General features: G+C 42.6%; 1 protein-coding gene across 1 annotated transcript in view; it reads left to right on the top strand.

Annotated features, from left to right (window-relative positions):
* Nucleotides 1-2973: 2973 nt before the first annotated feature.
* adcy2b (adenylate cyclase 2b (brain)) overlaps nucleotides 2974-20823 on the top strand; it is a 79478-nt gene continuing 61628 nt past the window's right edge. The window contains exons 1-2 of the mRNA XM_005937286.3: nucleotides 2974-3848; nucleotides 17659-17856. Coding sequence (XP_005937348.1) covers nucleotides 3585-3848; nucleotides 17659-17856 — 462 coding nt within the window. The 5' untranslated portion in view covers nucleotides 2974-3584. The remainder of the gene's footprint in view (nucleotides 3849-17658; nucleotides 17857-20823) is intronic.

Here is a 20823-nt window from a genome sequence, read left to right as displayed (position 1 = left end):
TCGGTCCCATTCCGGTGCCCTTCGTTTTGAAATCTCAAAATCTTCTGCAGCGCATCCAAGTCTTTAATCACAGCTCTGATTATCAGAAAAGCTTGAGATGAAGCATTTCCTCCATTTTTTGATCTCCAGACAATTTTCTTGTTGAGGCTGATTTTCCATCAGTAGCTTGATTATCTAACAGCTTTTTGCTGCTATAGTGATGAAATATAAGACAAATTCAGGATCAAAAATAGATCTGAAAACATAGAACTTTCTTGTAACACACTTGCAGTGCCTTCAAGACCCACCAGGGGGCTTCAGCTCACACACTGGGAGTTGCTGATCTATGTAAATGGGACTACATTTACCTATGTACTGTAAATTGGACTAATGGCTTAAGAGTAATGATTTGTCTTTTTCACCAACATCTGAGGACTGTTTCAGTGGTGGGCATAATATACAGGCAGCATCTGCCAATCACTGGTGAATGTCCCGTAGCCCCTCCCATAGAGGACAGGTGTGTGTGTGAAGTAGGTTTCAGATCAGGCAGCAGCACTGCATCAGTAGAAGGAGGGCACTGCTGATTAAAGTGAACTGTGCTGTATATTAAAGATGTTTTGAACGTGGGACAGCTGAGTTGCATTTGGAACAAAGTGATAGTTTTGTGTTCACATTAATAAACATATTTAAAAACTGTTTATATTTCATTTCAGTCTTTATTAATTGTTGAGTGCACCACAGGACGTTTGTCCTTACATTGCATTGAAGCTGGTAGCGTGTCCAGAGGGGAGGCATGGTGTGGCACTGCACCCAACACGCCCCACCCAATAATTTATATCAAATGATACAAATCCAGTTCCAAAAAAGTTCAAATGTAAATTGAATGCAGTGATTTACAAACTTCATAAACTCATACTTTATTCACAATGCAATATATAAAAACATATCATATGTTTAAACTGAGACACTTGGCTCATTTTCTATTTATGCCAGCAATATGTCTCAGAGAAGCTGGAACGGGGGAACAAAACACTGAAAAAGTAAGCAGAACTAAACAAGAAATGGGATTGCAGCTAATTAGATTAACTAACTAGCAACAAGTCAGTAGCATGACTCGGTATAAAAAGAGCAACTTAGAGAGTTTCTCAGAAGTAAAGATGGGCAAGGGCTTGAGAATCTGTAAAATATGGCATCAAATTTTGGAAGAATTTCACAATAATTTTCCTGAGAGTCAAACTGCAAAGACTTTGAACACCTCATCACCTACATTGGAGGCAAAGTTCCTAAATATACTGCTTTTCTCCTCTACTCAAGCTTAAACCATCCACTCATGCAAGCACTTTGTTCTACATCTAAGAGCTATCAAACATACACATGCAGATAAATGCATCAGTGGCAACTCTTCGCCATGCAGACTGGAGCAGCGGGGATTGAGCTGACAACCTTCCAGTTAGTAGATGACCCGTTCTACCTTCCGATGCACAGCCATCCCATTGGTACATAATTTAATCAAACCGAGAATCTGGAGAAATCTCTGTGCGCAACGGACAAGCTGAAAATGAATAATACATGCCAATGATTTTCATGCCCTCAGACTGCACTGCATTGAAAAGAAGCACGGCTCTGTCTCGGAAATCCCTGCATAGGCTCAGAATCCAGAAATCACCGTCTGTGAACACAGTTCAACAATAAATGCAGGTTAAAGCTCCATCATGCAAAGAAAAAGCCACATGTGAGTATAACGCAGAAACACTACTGTCTTCTCTGGACCACAGCTCATTTAAAATGGACTGAGGAAAAGTCAACAGCTGTTCTCGGGTCACATGAATTAAAAAATTAATTCTTTTTTCATGTTCTCATTTAAGCCATCATGAAATGAAAAATACCCCAAAGAAGACTGGGGACTGTTGAGCAACTAGAATCCAAGGTGCCGCTGCCATCTAGGTCAAAACGAGCCAGTATTTTTCTGAAAACTATCAATTTAATTGGTTTATACAGTCGATATGTTTTCTATGTTCTGGGGGGAATCAAGTAATTAAGTCATTAGTTTTTCAAATCAAAGTTACCTTGCATATACTGATAGACAGCCTGTCAGCTCAGTCTAGCCAAGCTGTGTTCAGGACTGTGCAGCCTTTTCAGGTTGAATAAGTTGTTACCAGGTTTCCACTGGGTGGGTTTATAGTGGATGATTTATTTGTTGCTTTTGGGTTTCTTTTTTCATTCTGTTACTTTTGCTTTTTTTTATGATTTCTAAAAATAGCCCTGAGTTCTGTGCACTGCTGGGCTTGTGTTATTATCAAAATCTGCTTACACATGCTCTTTCTGTTTCTGGAAGCTGTGGATTTGACACATTGAAAAAAACTGCATTTTTCTCACCTCGCATGAGGCTCGGAGAAGAGATTAAGAGAGAGGAGAATATTGGGATTTTGGCTCGTCACATCTCATTTTTACTCCCACTGACACTCGCCCCTCTCAAAACTTTCACTCATTACCAGCCCTCCTACCCCTCCCTCCCATTTGAAGCACTGATCTCTCTCTCTCTTCCTCCCACACTCTCTCTGTCTCATGAGGTTTTTCCTTCCTGACTTTGTTTCTTCTTCCCGTTCCTCCCCCATTCTTTCCCCCCTCCGAGTGTTTGTCTTGCCTGTCCTTTTTATCTCTGTCACTGGCTGCTGGATGGTATTTTGTGCTTGTTCTCTCAACACTCCATCTCCTTGGTTTTGCACAGCTGTTACAACCCTTCTCACTTTCTCTCTCTCTCAGACACACACACACACACACACAAACACACACACGCTGACACACTGTTTTTCTTCTTCTGCCAACTTCACAGTGTCTTCTTTTTTTCCTCTTATGTAAATGTCTTTAGTCTCTTTCCTTTTCTGTACCTTGTAAACAAAGACACACACACACACACACAGAGTCTTGAGTCATATACCACTTCCCTCCACATTATCTAATCTCACACATCACTATTCTCACACTGCTCTGGTAGGTACAGCACACACACTTTTAGCTCTCTCTCTATCACACGCGTTGGAACACCCTCTCTCTCTCTCCCTCCCTCCCTCCCAGTTACACCCCCCTCTCTCTCTCTCAGTTCCCATCCGCACCTCAGCAGAGTAACATGCTGCTTCGGCACAACTACATCTCTAAGCAGTGAGAAGAGACTGCTGCCAGCTCCCCATCAGACTGACCAGACACAAAGAGCAAAGCCCGGAGGAGAGGCAAGAGGTGAGAACCTACCTCCCCTCGAGTCTTCCCTCTTCGGAGCCTCTGACGGGAGGAGGAGGGATAGAGGAGAGCGCTCGGCTTTCTCACTGTCCTGACTCAGTTTGGCACCTCGGGGCTGAAGGAGCGGCAGAGGATGCAGAGGAAGCTGCAGGAGCTGGAAAGTTGGCTCTGCTTCACTCGGCAGTCGATCTGTCACTCTGCAGCTTAGCAAACTTTAAAATAAATAAATAAATAAATAAAGCAGAAGAGGAGGCGGTGGATGCTGGAGAGTGAGGAGGGAGAGAGAAAGAGAGGAAGAAAGCACCCTTTTCCTTGCGCACGTGTTTTTTGGCAACGAGGAGGCATCACTATCCATCCAGAGGAGGCTACCCATGTGGCAGGACGCTCTGTGGACCCGCGGACGCTACCTGCTGGAGAAGAGCGATGGAGGCGAGGGGCCTGAGGGGCCCGAGAGCCTGGGGGACGGGTGCCCGGGGTTCCAGGGTGAGGTGTGCGCGGAGAGCGAGAAGCCCCAGGACTGGCTGTACGAGTCGTACTACCGAATGAGCCAGCAGCACCCGCTGATCGTGTTCCTGCTGCTGATCGTCATGGGAACCTGCCTCGCACTGCTGGCGGTGTTCTTTGCTTCGGGACTGGTGAGAGTGTGTGTGCATGTGTCTGTGAGTGTGTGTGTTAACAGGCTGTCTATGTGTGTGTCCTGGGGGAAGTGTTTTGACAGGATTTTAGAGGTGTGGTGAATAATCCACACAGCAGTCCGAGGTTAGTTTGAGTCTAAAAATAAACGCTTACAGAGCGAAAATGTTGTCATTGTTGTGTTTGAACAATAGACACACGAGCACGTGCTCTGTGTTATCAGCACAAATTCCTGCTTTTGAGGGATTTTTAGTCACCACAAGGACAGATTGCTTATTAATGGAGTAATTTCAGCCTTTAGCCTTCTTTTTAATAATGAAATGAGAAGATCCATACCACTCTTGCACACTTGCCGCTTATTATTTCTGCCATGTGGGAAAATGTTTCTCATGTCAAGTGAAAGACTGTTTCAATCAGCCATGGTGGCGATATGAGTCATTTAGTAAAAATATACTGAATATATATTTCATATTATTGTGTTCAGAGAAACAAGCGGCAGCAGCAGAGGGTCAACGAAAAAGAGACAGGACAGACCGGAGGGTCCTCCCTGTCTGAGTAAAGTTGCGTAGAGCAGAGTTAGTTTTATTTCAGCATTTCCCTTTTGTTTCTCTCTCTCTTTTTTGCATTAGTGCGTTATTTCGATGGTAGGGTGGGTCCTGTGTTTGAATCCTCCGGCTGAGCGGGAATTTTGTGTGTGGAGTGTATGTTCTTCCCGAGCGGAAAGGGCTCTCTGCAGGTAACCAAGCATCCTCCAAAGGTCTAGAGACATTCTTGTTAGGTTATCTGGCTATTCTAAGTTAGAAGTAACTATGGATGGCTGTTTCTGTGTGTTAGCCTTGCAGCAGACCAGTGAAGTGTGTGGGGTTTGCCACACTTTTAGCCCCATGAGAGCTCACAGCAGCCCCACTGTCAGTCTGAAGTGGATGAGCAGAAGAAGATTAATGGATGATTTGATTTTTTTTGCCTTTATTAGACATGACAGTACAGAGTAGACGGATAGATCCAAGTATCGATAGTATCAATACCAATGTTGATATTGATATTGGATCAATACTTGATGATGATGATGACTCGTCTCATAAATCATGACAAACCGCTCTTCCCCTAGTAATGGTATCTGCATTACACAATACTGTAATTACTTAGTATTCGCTCGATAACAGATAAGGTCAGTATCACACAGCATGAGGAAATCAGGAAACTGTTTTGAGACAGACTCGCACTCGGGCTCATTCAGTACCCCTCTCAAAGTGTGTCACCTGCTCAACCAGCGAGGTGCCCTTCCAGACCCAGTTTTGCTGCTGACTTCTTCACGTTTTCTTTCAAAATCTTCACACATCTTTCTTCCTTCATGATTCCTTCCACAGGTCCAGACGCATTGAAGCGTCCACACAGCAAAATACTTCCACCACCGTGTTTCACTGAGGGTACGGAGTTCTTTAGGGTATACACCTTCTTTACGCAAATATAAGCAGCATCTCTGTGACTAAATAGTTCTATTTTCATCTCATCTGACCAAAGGACGCACTTCCAGTGTATTCCACTGTCGCATAATCTTTCTCCAGGTTGTATTTAGCTCACTTCAGTCTGGCTTGAAGGCGTTTCTTCTGCAGAAGTGAAGTTTTTCTTGTTCTGCAGCCTCGCAGTCCATTCCCGTCTTCTTCGAGATTACAATTCCCAACTTGGTTAAGTTGTTCACTCGTGTCTTGCCCGTTGTTCTGGGTTTTTAGGCAAATCTCTCACTAGTTTTGAGTCTTTGAAATCCTTCACTTCCTGCCTCTGCCAGGTTTGTCCTGCACGTCGTGGCTTTCTTTGAATTTCTTGATGTTACAGTTGGATATCCAGCTCCTGCTTTGTCAGCATCAATTGTTGTTTTTCTCAAGTCCAAACTGATTTCTTTTGTTTTTAGCATGATGCTTTCACAAGTGACAGCTCAGACCCTTACTAAAGTATTTATACTGTTTGTTAATTGGAAGATAACAGTTTCTTTTCAATTTATTTTACAAGTTTTCACAATTACAAAGTTAAAGCACATCAAAGCACAGCAGTGCTTTGTGCTATGGGTCAATAAAAAGATCAGATTTTCAGAGGGGGTAATGATAGTAAAAACAACTGGTAGTTTTTGTTTTTTCTTAAATAATTCTGTTGTTGTGTGCAAACAGAAATATTTTATCATGACTCTTGGTTTATATGCACATAAGCTGACATCGTTATTTCAAACTTTAACCATGTTTAATATGGTCACCTACCACTGTAACAGTACATATACATATAGGGGAAAAACGTAGGAAACACATAAAAGGTCCCATTTAGGTGTGAAATTCATAGAATTTTAACATAAATTCAACTGAAAAATCAAATGTAGCTTGAGCTAAAGCTGCCACAAAAAAACACAGCAGTCCTGTTCTTCCTCTCCTCGCCCCCAACCGATTGTGGCTGAGCCTGGTTCTGCTGGAGGTTTATTCCTGTTAAAAGGGAGTTGTGCTCACAGGGGCTCATTTGATTGTTGGGCTTTTCTCTACATTACTGTAGAGTCTTTACCATAAAATACAAAGCACCTTAAACAGACTGTTGTTGTGACTTGGCGCTGTATAAATAAAACTGCTGTATTTATAGAACAAGACACATCATTTCATCTTAATTATCTAGATATCATAATTGTTGAAATCAGAATGAAAATGCTATCACATTCCAAGTTCTAAGTCATTTATAATAAGAAAAAGAGTACCGTGGACTTTGGATTTCATTATGTTTCTCATTATCAAGAATCAGAAAGAAGCTTTATTCTCGGGATCATCGAAGAGCGCTGTGATCAGAAGAAGAGTTTTAGTTTTGGCATGAAACTGAATGAGACTGAGGTGGGGAGATGGGGAGCTGTGTGTGTGTGTGTGTGTGTGTGTGTGTGTGTGTGTGTGTGTGTGTGTGTGTGTGTGTGTGTGTGTGCGTGTGCGTGTGTGTGTGTGTGTATGATTACGTGTGGCAGCATAAGAGGCCGTGAAGCGGCACTTTAAATCTCAACGCCGGGTTTGCAGAGCGGATCAAGAGCACGATGACAGTTTAGTTCGCGGCTGCGTGGGTGTTGGTGCTTTTGTCAAGTGAAAAGTGTTGTTTTGGCCACAAACACTCAACCATAAACACAAGCTATTGTTTCGCCAGCGCTGCCTTTGTGTTTCATGGAATAGCCGTACAAAAGCAAGCCCACTCATTGCTATTGCTGTTGTTGTTTGATAAAGATTGTTTTGCTCTCATATGCCCAGGACGGTCTTTAGACATTTGTTTTGCTCTCTAAGTAGCACCTCGACTCAATAATTGTGGGGGTCATTCTCAGTAGCACCTCCACCTTTATTGATGCCTTCTATTTAAAACAAATCAATAGAATTTATTGCCCCTCCCCGCTGGTCGATCTAATCCTCCAAGTTTCCTTTCCTTCTTAGGCTCTGTGCTTCACTGGTTAAATTACAATCCCGCAGGTAATTTCCCATCATTCTCAATGCAAATTGAAATCATTCATTTCTTTCCCCCCAAGTTTGCTCCTATTAAATAACATCCAAGCCTGTCTATAGTGATGAAGCGGTTGCTCAGCGAGGCGTGTGTATTTATTACTGCTGGACCAAGAAGAATGGCAGGAATAAATAGAGGCTGGGTCTGAAGCTAGGAGGCTGGGCAGCAGAGAGAGGGGAGGATGTTGTTGTAAGTGCCGAGGCTTTATCAGTGAGCCGACAGAAACCCAACCAAAGCAGCGTTAATGCTCCCAAAATTGCTGCCCACTTTTATCTGTCGCCACACATCATGGCTGGAGTGGCTCAAAGTGCTGTTTTAAGAAGCCGGCCCCTCCACCCAGTTTGCGCAGTACGTGTGTGTGTGCTGGTATGTGCATATCAGCGATTGTGCTGTTTGGGTGTGTTTGTCTGAGGAAGTCTTTTTTAATTTCTGTCCGAGTAATTTTGAGAGGAAAATCATTCTTGTTCTTTCTGCCTTGAGGTTGTATTTTCTGTGGTGTGTGTCCTCCGTGTTAACCTAAGGGCATTCAAAACATAATTTGACAGTTTAATCAAAATCAATATTCCGTCTGATTATAGAAGATTGGTAATCTGTGAACTGTAACCGCTCACTCATTGCTGCCTTGGTGCTCATCACTGATTCCAGCACTGTTTCTGCCGGCTCGTGAGCAGTCTGTTGATATTTTAAGTAAAGCAACAACACAGATTTAGTTTCCTTCTCATTGACAGTTTGATCGATGGGAGGCAGTGAGGGAAGGGTGTTTTTGTAATGATGGATCACCAGCTGTTACTGGGAGAGAAGTAAGGTGACCGAGTGGGATGAAATAGATGTTGTGACGTCACTGACTAGGTGTGGTTGGAGCTACACAGGGTAAAAATAATCCACTAGACACAGAGACCTCAAGCAACAATGCTGCGAAAAACTGACCTTTTCTAAACTATACTGAATTGCTTGTATATTCTTGATTAAAGTGCCTTAAAAAAGATATAATCACAGTTAGATATAATTACACAGTCGTGGTAAAAAAAAAGAAAAAAAAAAGGAAAACATGCCCCCCAGTTCTAAGGTTTTAAGTACCAAGACATCATAAAAACAATCTGGTCTTCAAATTAGGGAAATTAGATCTCCCAACAAAGTGAGTTCACATAAACTTAAAATAAATCCATTTGGTTTGTAGAAGCCACCATGTTCCCAGGCTATCTTGAATACAGTGACCGAGATAGATATCGCCATTCTGACTAATCATGTTTTATGTGTGTGGTTAGAGACCAGCTAAGTAGTATGCCAAAGGTGGAAGAGAAGAGAACTCATAGGCAATTGCATGGTGTTGTGTGTGCACTATCAGATGCTGATTATACCTACCCTTTATCTTCTCCTTTATCTTACCTTCACCAAAGAAGCAAAGACAAGAAGGAAAGAGACAATGTGCCCAACATCTGGATAAAATATCACCTTCTTCCTCCTCACTTTAAGCTGAATCTCCTGAGCTGAAGTCAGGGCTCTAATACACGAAAATATGCTTATTTATTTCAGATATTTCCGCAGTTACTTCTTGTCAGCAGATTAGATATGGAGGTCTTAGATGTGAGAAGACCCTCCCATCTTCCAGCAGCTGGTGGCAAACTGGCTATACAACAAGAACAGCTGGTTATAAGCTAATATTATACCAGCTAATGTTAGGTTGAGCCTAACATTAGCTAATATTCTAAAAATCACACTTTCCCTCTGATAAAGTTTGATTACATTCTCACATCGTATTAGAGTTTGTTGAGTGTCTGAGTCTAACAATGTTAGCTCTGCAGTGGATAACAATAGCCAACACTAGCTAACAGTAGCTAACAGAGGCTAACAATATCTAACGGTGCGTTCACACCCAACGTGATAGACGCGACCAGAGCGTCAGGTTTACATGTAAAGTCTATGGAGGAGCGTGATGAAGCGCGACTGAGGATCCCGCGAAAATCCAGAAGCAGATTTGCGTCACGAAAACGTGAAATCACGAAAATGCACCAGTTGCGCGACTGACGCGTTTGAAGCACGAATAAAAATACGCACGGCAGTTTGTGTGGTGCATTTTGCGCATTCGCGCGTATCGCGTCTACCACTCAAGCTGGAAAAATCTGAACTCAGCGTCAAGTCGCGCCGCGACAACCAATTACGTGATGGTTACGTGATGCTCTGGCCTAGTTCAAATGGGCAGGTCCAGCCAAAGCCCTTCATTCTTCATTCAACATGGAGGAAAGGCTCATCAACGCAAACCACCCGGAGCTGTACAACACCAGCTGCTTTCTCTACCAAGAATTTTAATATTATTTCAAATAAATTTTTGTAATGACTAATGTCTCAGTTCTACTACACAGCAAATATTGGCACACAACTTGACACATGTAGAATTTATTTCATATTATACCAATGAAAAAATATACTACTATATAGGAACATAGTGAAGCCCAATTATTTAAGAGAGGTTAGTTTATTTTGGAGGCAAGCTCCATTTATTAAGAAATTTTTTAAAAAGGCAGGAATGCTCTTTAGAGGTTTGTGGGTGGCGGGGAAGTCACTGGGACTTCAAATGAGCATATATTAGCACAGGTATCGATAAAGGACTACCGTATTAAACACTTGCTAACCGCAGGCAGACGGACAGGCGCTCTGCAGGTGGGATTGAGCGCCTGTAGTTGGTGTTTAGGTGGGCGATGCTTGGACCGATGCGGGACAGCAGCTCCTCAAACTGGACGAGGGAAAGACGGTGGTACCGCTGAAAGCAGCCGTCATCCAGACGCAGCTCCTGGAGCAAGTGGTGAAACTCACCAAACTGCTCACGTGTCTGGAGGACCTGACGGACCCAGCTACGGCAAGGACGTCCTTTACGCCGCTGCTCTGCTCTCCACAGTAAATAGAGAAAGGAGACTCTCTCTTCAAACGCTAGATCAACAGCTGCCATCTTGCAAACATACCATCTGGCACTACTTCCTCCCACATGTCCACTTCACGCGCGTGAAAATTGCAAATTGGTCGCGCGTTGAGGTGCGAATGTGCACGTGACCAGCTAGGGGCATCTGGTGCTTTTTGGTCGCGTCTATCGCGTTCGGTGTGAACGATAAGAGAGGGTAGTAGTAGCTAAAAGAGGCTAACCACAGCTAATAGAAGGACAAAAAAAGAAAAAGAGCGATACTGATAGAAAAGTTCAGGATATCCCCAACAGCCAGGATTATGCACTTGAATTGGAAGGAAACAAAATTCAGTTGACTAGGATATGCAGTCTCCTGATATCTAGTGGTGAGATTGTTGATGCTGTACCCTCACAAAAAAGTCAAAATGCACAAGCACTGTGTAAAAACCAACTAAACTATTAATGCTTGAGTGTGGGAAATATTCAAGACAGCTGCTATTATTCCTAGGAGAAGACAAAAGTGAGTGAATTCCCATAGACTTCCTCATCTAACTCGAGTTACTGACTGACTGAACCTCTCCCTTGTGTTGTAGTGTTTGGCCCCTTTTTTCTGTCTTATTAGTGGAATTCTCTGATGCGACTTGCCATGTAGCACAGATCATCCAGAAGGCTATTAGGCTATTACTAAGCACTGATTAGCAAGTATGTGTGTCTGTGTGTTGTTTATGGATGTAGGTTGTTGGTGTTAGCTGACAGTGCTCCATCTTCAACTCTTGTTACTTCTGTCTCAAAATGACATCCACCCGACATGTCTCCCTCGTGATTGTGATAAATAAAGGAGTAATTCAGTTTGAGATACGATCTAGTCCTCATTAGCCCCTTGAGCCTTTAAACTAACATTAAATTTATCAGATTTCTTTGAAATTCATAGTTCATCCATTTCCAGAGTTAAAGCAGAAATGCGACCAAGATTACCATTTCTTCATGGCTCATCTTTAAATAAGTGATCTTTTTTTACTCAGCTGCTGGGCCTCTTGAATCTGCAGAAGCATTTCAAACTGGTTTGATCCACTGAGCAGCACCGTCTCCCTGCTGTGGGCATCGGGCTTCTTTTTATTCTGCTGGCAAAATGACCATTTCTTCACTCGCCTCCAATGAATTCCTTCACCATGGTGCTGTGATGAACGGATGTAAGATCACACAGTTGAAGTAACGCAATCTCTCAAGATGAAATGAAAACAGTCATGACAGTTAAACACAACAAAAGCTGCTAAAGCGCCCATAAAACATCATTGCAGTGAGTTAGTGTCCTTTTCGTGATGGTAGGTCCTCCATTAAAGTGACTGTGACTTCACTCCAAAGTAGCTTTAATAACGTGAACCATAAACTTTTAGGTTCAGCGCTGGATGTTCTGCAACCTTTGACCTGTTTGTGGAGAGTGCGTTAACATTTCTCTGTGCCGCAGATGGGCCTTCAAGGGAAAGGGTTGTTGATTATTGATGAATTTCATTACCAGGCTGAGAGCAAATTGAAGGAATATGCCACCAGTGCTGCTTCATCAGACAGTATAAATATTCAGCAGGCACAAGCACTATGGAAAGAACATACGCTGCCGCGATCGCAACACACCCTCTCTGGCCCCCATTTCTCCTCAGTTTCTTTATTTGGTGCGTTTTTGTCATTTTGCTGCTGAATAATTAGATTTTTGAATCTTTGCGTCTCTTTTTGCCACTGTTATGTCTCCCCATACCCCTCCCCAGCCTTTTTTCCCCTCCCAGTATAATAGCTGGATGAGACAGACTGGGTTAAAAAAGGAAATTATTGTTCTGGGTGACAATGCTGCACAATATAGCAGGCAGACACACCCCACTCCCTCTGTGCTATGTCAAGGGAAAACGCTTTAACCAGTTTCAAAGGGGTTTTAACAGGATTAGATGGCCTACGATCAGAAATGTGCAAAGTGCAGATGCTTCTTTCTGTCGATGTGAACAGCTGCTTCACTCCAAATGCGCATGTAGCGAGAAAGCAGGTCCCTCCCTTTTCTTTCTCTGTATGTCTCTGACTTGTGTGTGCATGTGTGTTTTGCGTGTGTTTCTAACGCTAAAAGAACCTCTGCTGTTGTAAGAGTTTGCAGTCTTGCTTACATTCTCATTAGGATTCAATCTGTGCTCCGGGCTGACTGTATAGCTGCCGTGGCGTCAGCAGCCGGATCCCATGGGATCCCTTCACCAGACCCTGACTCGTGCTACCGCTGCTGCACCATGTTGCCACATTAATGCTGCTATCTTGGATTTGTTCTGACCGAATAGCTTCTGCTGTATTTTAACAAGCAGCTCGAGTCAATAAACTGTCAAAACATCCCGTTACTGAAGGTTGAGCCTGTGACATCTTGTTTTTTCCTTCTCTCACAGAAATTGAATTGGATGCGGAGAGGATCCAATGCGTTTCTTTGCCCACACCGGCGTGCCTTTTACTGTAAAATGGCTGACAAGTTATCACAGAGAGTCTCGCTCAATTATCATGCCGGACCTGTCAGTGTAATCATGACTCGACTAGAATACGTTTAAATGGTTTATGTGGGCACCGGCTTTAGGATGGAGCCTGTGAGGTGTTTCACATCCTGCTCTTTGGGTGAATGATGGTTATTTTGTTGCCTGTTTTCCCCTCAGAGTGTATAAATTCTGAAAAGATGTTACGGAGTGCTTTATTTGCACATTAGTTGCAGAGTGCACAGGCGGATTAGTAGAATGAGCTCTAGGAGGCTATGCACTCCTTTTTTTGTGGACGTTCACTCAGCACAATCAGACCTGCTGAAAACACTACTGTCATTATTTCTTGGTGCAGAGGCTCAGCAGCTAATCAGATCATAAGTGGCAAGTGAAATTTTTAGCGAAATATTAACTTAATTAGTCATACCTCTTCTGTAGGTCCAGGCCAAATTAGCCAGTGATTTTTTACAGCTAGGAATCCGTGATACATCCAGCAGGGAAAAGGGACAACAATCTAACAACTGTCTCTTGGCTGTCATCAGTCTTTAATTAGCATGACTGTGGAATTGGTATTAAAGTGGGCCATACACTTAGTCAAATAATGAATTAAGTGTATGTGCAAGTAATCTCTATGAGCCAAAAGCACAGGCTCTGTATGATGTCAAAGAGAGGGGGAAAGCTAAATCTGGTCATCTCATCCAACTATTAGCAATTCAATTTAAGCCTTCTGTTTGTGAGAGACAGCCAATCAGAAACATCCATCCATCAATTTCCGGATCACGGAGGCTGCAGTCTAAGCAGAGAAGCACAGACCTCCATCTCCCTAGCCACTTCCTCCAGCGTGTCCAGGGGAAAACCAAAGCATTCCCTGGCCACCTGAGAGATATAATTCCTCCAGCGTGTTCTGGGTCTGCCCTGAGGCCTTGTGCTGGTGGGACATGCCCGGAACACCTCACCCAGGAGGTCCCCAGCAGGCATCCTTGTCAGATGCCCAAACCACCTCAACTGGCTCCTTTCGATGTGCAGGAGTAGAGGCTCTACTCTGAGCCCCTCCCGGATGGCCGAACTCCTCACCCTATCCTATCTCTATAGGAGATGCCAGCCACCCTTCAGACAAATATAATTTCTACCACTTGTATCCGTGATCTCGTTCTTTCTTCACCCAAAGCTTGTGACCATAGGTGAGGGTAGGATGATCGACCGGTAAATCGAGAACTTTGCTTATACAGCACCAATTCGTCTGTTGATCTCCCACTCTGCCACCCTCCACTAACCAGAAACATAATGATATAAAAGGAGGGTGACTTTAAAGGAACTTTATATCATGCAAAGTTACTGTAGTTCAAGTCTAGTCCTCTAGAGGCCATTTTCTTTCATCCATCTATCCATATCCATTGCAGTAAAGTTCGGAGCTGGACCACTGCCGTGTCACTGAGGACTTCTTAAAAGATGATAAAATGCAGGAAGTGGGCTCTGGCAGGTTGGCAGTGGATGGTGCAGCCAGTTACTATGTGGAGCTGGATGACTGGGTTGTGGATGTAGCAGCTGGAGGGTCAAGGGAGGCTAGTTCGTCATCCTCTGGTTGTGGTTGTTGGCCAGGTAGGTAGCAGGAACAAGTGACTGGAAATTGGATGAAGCAGATGGATTTAAGGAGTTAAGGAGACTCAGATACTACTTACATCTGAGCAACTGCAGTCATCTTTCCGCTTTGCAGTTATTGAGAAAACTGTCCGAACTTGTGGGAGACTGAAGGAATTGTGGATGTTTGTTGATTCTTCTTTTCGTGGCAGAAGCTCCCACCCACAGAGTTTTAATGTTTGTGGATCCAAGAATCCAGGTGGAAATCTTACAGCACCACACAAACTCGTCTTTAAGCTCCCCAGAATGTACATCAACGTCGGCTGGGTCCATCATTCTGTCATGTTTGAGGGAAATGTGGACCCAAAAGCAGACCTTTGAGGCAAAGTAAAAACAAACAAACAAAAGTCCATAGAGGTCCAAACAGGTAAACACTCTGGGAGACAAAGAGTAAGACGTGACATGGTACTAAGGCAAGTTGCAGCTTTAAATACACTAAAGGCTAATTAGAAACACAAGAAATGATTGAAGGAATCAAGGTACAAGTGAAACTAATCACTGAGAATGAGACAGGAGATTAAAAGTAAGAAAGTCTGAGAATATAACATGAAAAAAACAAGCAGGAAGTATCTTGATTTTCTGTATAAGTGGGTCAAAGTGCTGGGACCATGACATCACTATCTTGCTGCAGGATTCAAACCCAGGATGTTCATGCTGTGAGAAGACAGAGCTGACCATCAGGCTGGCCCTTCTAGAGTGCAAGGGAAAAAAATATGGAGCAGGAAAATGAACATCATGAGTTCATCATCATGTTCATCACGTATTATTCTCCAAATAATGAATATTGTTGCAAAAAAAGTGCACTTTTTCCCCCTGAACTCGTATGTAGAAGCCTCAATATAAGCAGCAAGTAGGTTTGGTGAACCCTGCAGACTCGTTCCATTACAGTTTTTGTTGGATTTGTTCTAGTCTGCTCATGTTAACAATTATAAAAATGATAAATAAGACGATTATGAATCTACCTTGAATCCCATAACTGCATTCGGGGTTTTTTGAGTCTCCATGCTGAGAACATTTGACCAGAAAGGTAAAGATTGCATAAAGAATAAGCAAAAGCTGCATAAGCTTTAATGAGTCTGATATGAAGCCATTTTTCTTGAACCAGTTGTATATATGAGCTCATTTGCACTTGATTTCACAAGTTTCTACAAAGAAGAATCAATATATTAATAAGGCAGGTAATTGCACAAAGCTATATGAGAGAAAAAAGCTGAACCACTGTATGGGGGAGAAACAAAAGAAATTACGACTTGACGGGATGGACAGTTTTTGTTGCCTTTAACGTTTTGACCTGCATATATGCCAAATGAGGACAAGAGAGTGTTCTGTCTGTGTGGTGACAGCTTCTAAATGCTGACTTTGATAGTGTGAGCGTGGAAGTGATGCTGTAGCACATTCCCTGGGCTCAGACTGTCTGCCTGCCGATCTGTGCCGTCTGCTCGTCTGTTTGTGCGTGCACGCTGTGTAGTACCGCCATCCTTTTGAGGACCTAACATCCTCACTAGCAAACAAAAAAATGAGCAAACATTTTGTCAATTTGGAGTTAAGGTTGAAGCTTTTAGACATGAGTGTCTAAAACAATATCAGAACTAATCTGTGTGTCTCTGGTAGGTGCTTCTTTGCCTTCAGGCTGTGCTCTGGTTAAGGGACATGAATTGAGAGGATGCCCCAATTTAGAATGGGTGCAAAATGGTTTCGGCCTCGAAGGTGAATTATTCCTTTTTCAGTACTGGCCGTTTTCAAGTATGTTTTTGGGTGGCTCATATTTTTTTGTGCGTTCCCACAGCAGGGACCTCCCATGTGCGACAGATCAACCCTGAGCCCATTTTTGTTTTCTGAGGTTAGGCAGGACAATGTTTGCAGATGATCTCTGTACCGAGATAGGGACCAGGTGGAAGAGAGCGTGGAGAGGTGGAGGTACGCATTGGCGAGAAGAAGAATGAAGCTCAGTTGAAAGTGTGAATGAGAGGGAGGCTGATGGAAAAGTGAAAATGCAAAGAGCAGAGATAGCGAAGACAGATGAGTCCTGTGGTCGACCATCCAAAGCAACGGACAGTTTTAAAGAGAGGTGAAGAAGACATTGTAGGTATTATGGGGTGAGCATCAGGGATTAGGAAGAAGCTGAAAATTAGATTCAGTAACATTTTCTCAAATCAAAATCCTTCCATAATTGTGCTTACACATTAGTCAGAGTGCATGGTTTTGACCTATAGAAGAAGCAAACACACCGACTGTTAGGATGCCTGGGTCGTCGACCCAGGGCTTTTGAGTTTATATTATTTATACTGTCTAGTTTTTGGTTTCTTTGAGTTCTATCTAATGGCTTATGTCTCTGTCTTCTTTAGTTGCTCTGTCTCCCCTATCACCTGCATCCCCTTGTCTAGTTCGTGTCTATGTGTATCTTAAGTTCCTATATCCCCGTGTTCAGTCAGTGTTTGTGTCTGCCCTGTTCCCACGTCTCTGTTCCCTTTTGTTATAGTGCCTGCCCGTGAGTCTGTGTTATGTTTCCTGTTTTACTTTGAAAGTCCATGTCTGATGTTAATGTGTCTGGTTTTGCTTCCCCCTTGTCTCGTTAGGCCTGATTTGCCCCAGCTGTGTTTCCCTCCTGTTACCCATTCCCTGATTGCTCCCTCTGTGTATTTAAGCCCTGTGTTTCTTGGTGTCTGTGTCGCGATCTACCGTTTACTTTGCTGTGTGTTCTGTCATTGCTCTGGTTTAAGTTTGTTTTGAGCCTTTTTCAGTTATGTTATATTTTGAGTACTTAATTAAAGCCTTTTTGAGTTCACGTCTGTCTCCGGAGTCTGCACCTTGGGTCCTATTCCTGCCTGCACACAGCCGCACCTAACACCGACATCTGGTCATCAGGTCCACTTCTCTTTAACGGAAGTGGTACCTCCTTAGCATCATTTTCCGATGTGCAGATACAATCCTATATTAAGAATCAGGTGGGGAGATGATATCAGATGAGTCACAGTACAAACAAGAGTTTGCCTCCTTAATCTTACTTTTGTTTCCTACCCTGCCTTATCTCTCTGTGTTTAATTTCGGCCGTTCCATTATGTGGTTTGGTGTAGAGAGAAAGGACCACTCTTTGCACATGTACATCTCTGGCATTTTATCTGCATTGAGAACGGGGTTAGGTGAGATACTGACAGAAGTGGTCGCATTCTGATGCTACGGGAGAGCCAATTAGAGGTGTCCACTCGTGATTGGTTAACCCAGGGCCAAAGCATGAATGTGTTCAATTTCACCAAACTCACCTCACCTCCAACCATCTCTGTCTCTCTCCAGAATACAGAAGACCACTTGACGTTCTTGATCACAGTGCCCACTGCGCTCTTCCTCTTCCTGTCCATCTTCATCCTCGTCTGCATCGAATCCGTCTTCAAGCGGATGCTTCGCCTGTTCTCACTGCTTATATGGGCCTGTCTGGTCACCATGGGTTACCTCTTCATGTTCTCTGGAGGGAGACTCAGCCCCTGGGACCAGGTAGATCGTTTTCTTTATTTTCTGTGTGAGTGTTCGGGTTGATCAACAAGAGTTAAGCAGATGGCTTTTAAATGTTTACAGCTGTCCAATTTGGAATTGAGAATCTTGTAAAAGTAAATTGAAGGGGACCCTATCATGCTCAACTTTATTTTGTATTGTGACTATATTTTGTGATTTGTGATGATGATAATGCCTGAAATTGTAACTTGACTACTGAAGTTAGTACAGTAATGTATTACATTACTGCATTTCTGAAAAATGTAATGTGATTACAGTAAAGTGTTGTTTTGTAATGCATTACACCCAGCACTGGTTGACAGTCACAACAATGGTGGAACAATCATTATACTGGTAAAAATCATGAAAGGAAAGATAATAACACAGCCAGGTGTTTGAGCCCTGCAAAGAAAATGCATCAGCTTGAAGTCATATCCGGCAGATACGTTTTCATGCTTTTATAAAGCTGAAGGATTCACACACTTCAGATTAAAACTTCAATATGAAATGGAAGCAGCAAAGCTTTTCTGCAGATTCTGAAAGAGTTAATCAGATGCTACCTTCCTGTGAAGTAAACTAACTGGATATAAAAGATGGACATAGCTTGTGCACTTAAAGAGGGTTTAAGCCCAAAATTCACACTTTAGCTCATTTAATTACATGTAGATTTTTCATGTAGATTAGTCACATAAGTACCATGAAAAACTTTAAATCTAATGGAATCTGATAAAATGTAAATGAAATGTACTTTCATGATTAGTTTACACCAAGCACATTTTCCTTAATGATTAATCAGTTGATTCAGTGTAAAGTTGATCATATATATTTCAATTTATTATTATTTTTATCCGGTCTTTAAGCCGTTTCGGGTCCAAACTTCACTTCTGGCCCCAAATTCAAAGGAACACTACGGCATCACTGAAAGTTAAAAACTGTCTAAATTCTTTAATCTTTAATAAAATCATCGGTGTGCCTGCTCTACCAGGTGTAACAATTACGTTTAACATCCAGGCATCCATGAAAACAGAATTTATTCAATTTAACGGAGTTAGACGTTAGCGGGGAGTTAGCTAGCTAATTTCCACCCAAACATAATTTATTATGCTCTGGCTGAGAGATTTCTGAAAAAAATTAAACGTAAAGCTCTGCTATCACTTCCAACATAAATGAAAACAAAAACCTAAACAAAAGTGATGTTTGTAGGGTTACTGAAGTTGGACTAGCTGGTATATAATGATGTGGCTAGCTACAGAGCTATGTTAGCATAACATAAACACAATAAAGATGGAGGATGAACGCTAACTTTTTTCCACTCAATTAAAGTTAACATGATTGCTCCGGAGAGGTTAAGGATAAATGTAATTGCATGGCACGATGCTGTAAACGGACTCAACTTTAGTCAGGAGAACAACTGAGATAATCCATCCACAATACGAGGTTAGTCGTTAATATACTGCTGCATGAGCTGGGCTCCCGTTACATCGTAAGGTTTTAAAAACTGAGCTTTAAAATGAATAGTGGTAATAAAAACTGAGAGAGGCCGACAGTGATCACTGACTTTTTTTAAGGGCTTGTTCAGATTGAATAGAAGAAACAAAGCATTAAAACAAGTTAAAAACACAACAGCCTTAATAAACACAGAGTAGTTTGGACCCGGAAGCCAGGTTCATATGTCATCACTTAAAGATTGGATAGCTTCAATGTTATTGAGGGTGAAGAATTATTGGGGTGAAGCCTATGTAAATGAGCCTAAAAGCTACATTTTTTTCAAATAGCCAGCAGGGGGCGACTAAGGGGGCATCAAAGTCTGCGAAAAACAAAAACACAGCTTTATGACTCCCATGATCCATACTCTCAGTAAACACTCTCTCTTCATGAGTCATCTTCTAGTTTCAGAGCATAATGAATGCATCACGATGTTTATTGTTTAATATACGATTTCCATGGGAGTGAAAAAGGAGGATAATACAGGGCGCGCTTGTGATTGACAAGACTTTTATCTACAGTCTACAAAAACAAACAATTAATAAATATGTGACTTAAGCTGTTTGGTCACACATTCTTTCTAGCCCAGATACTCTGCTGCCTTAAGATAGCGTGCAGGAGACAGGACGCAGGATGACCACTCGCTGCAGCAGACTTTTATCTCCACTGATTCCACACTGATGCAAATCAGTGCCACAGGACATCACACAGACTTTGTAGTAGGGAGCTGGCAGGTTAAAGGCCATCTAATGCCAAGCCAACTGTGTCAGAGATTTGCATGCGTCTCCCACTGTTACACGTAGAAACGTTCAGCGCTGCAGTACGTGCGTGAAAATGGCTTACGATTACCCGAACCTGATAATTTGGCCTTTCGACACGTAGCCGTGCATTCAAGAGTCTTCTCAGGATTTCATGTGACAAAGAATTTGCTTCCGCACACACACCTGTCATTTAGTTTAAATGTGTATTTTTTGAATGCATACATGGCTGTGTGTGTGTGACTGTGTGCGTTTGAGGCTGTGTGTGAGCGCAGAATTAATTTGACGTGTTAATGAGCCCTGATGAGTGCTGGAGGTGAGCAGATCAGCAGACAGACACATTAGTTTTCAGCGCCAGGCTCCTTCTTTCTCCATTTCAGGACTCCTATTTTCTCATGCTAGCACCCTGTCTCCATCTATTCATCAAATCCCATTTTTCTCTCCTTGGTTTCTCCACCTGCTTCCTTTTATCCTTTTAACCTCCACCCACGACCCACTCCCCACCTCTCTTACCTTCGTTTTACTTCTTCGATTCCACGGTGGGGTTGGGGATATTTTTAACATCGGCCACCTGTGAGAGCATAATCATTCTGCATTATTAATTATGCTATTTTGCTCCCATGACTCTTCCTCTATCTATCTATCTATCTATCTATCTATCTATCTATCTATCTATCTATCTATCTATCTATCTATCTATCTATCTATCTATCTATCTATCTATCTA

The sequence above is a fragment of the Haplochromis burtoni genome, unplaced genomic scaffold, assembly GCF_018398535.1.
Source record: "Haplochromis burtoni strain Fernald_Lab_line unplaced genomic scaffold, NCSU_Asbu1 Contig_225, whole genome shotgun sequence".
Classification (NCBI taxonomy): Eukaryota; Metazoa; Chordata; class Actinopteri; order Cichliformes; family Cichlidae; genus Haplochromis; species Haplochromis burtoni.
Note: the sequence above shows the minus strand (reverse complement) of the source record. Positions and strands in the feature narration are given on the sequence as shown.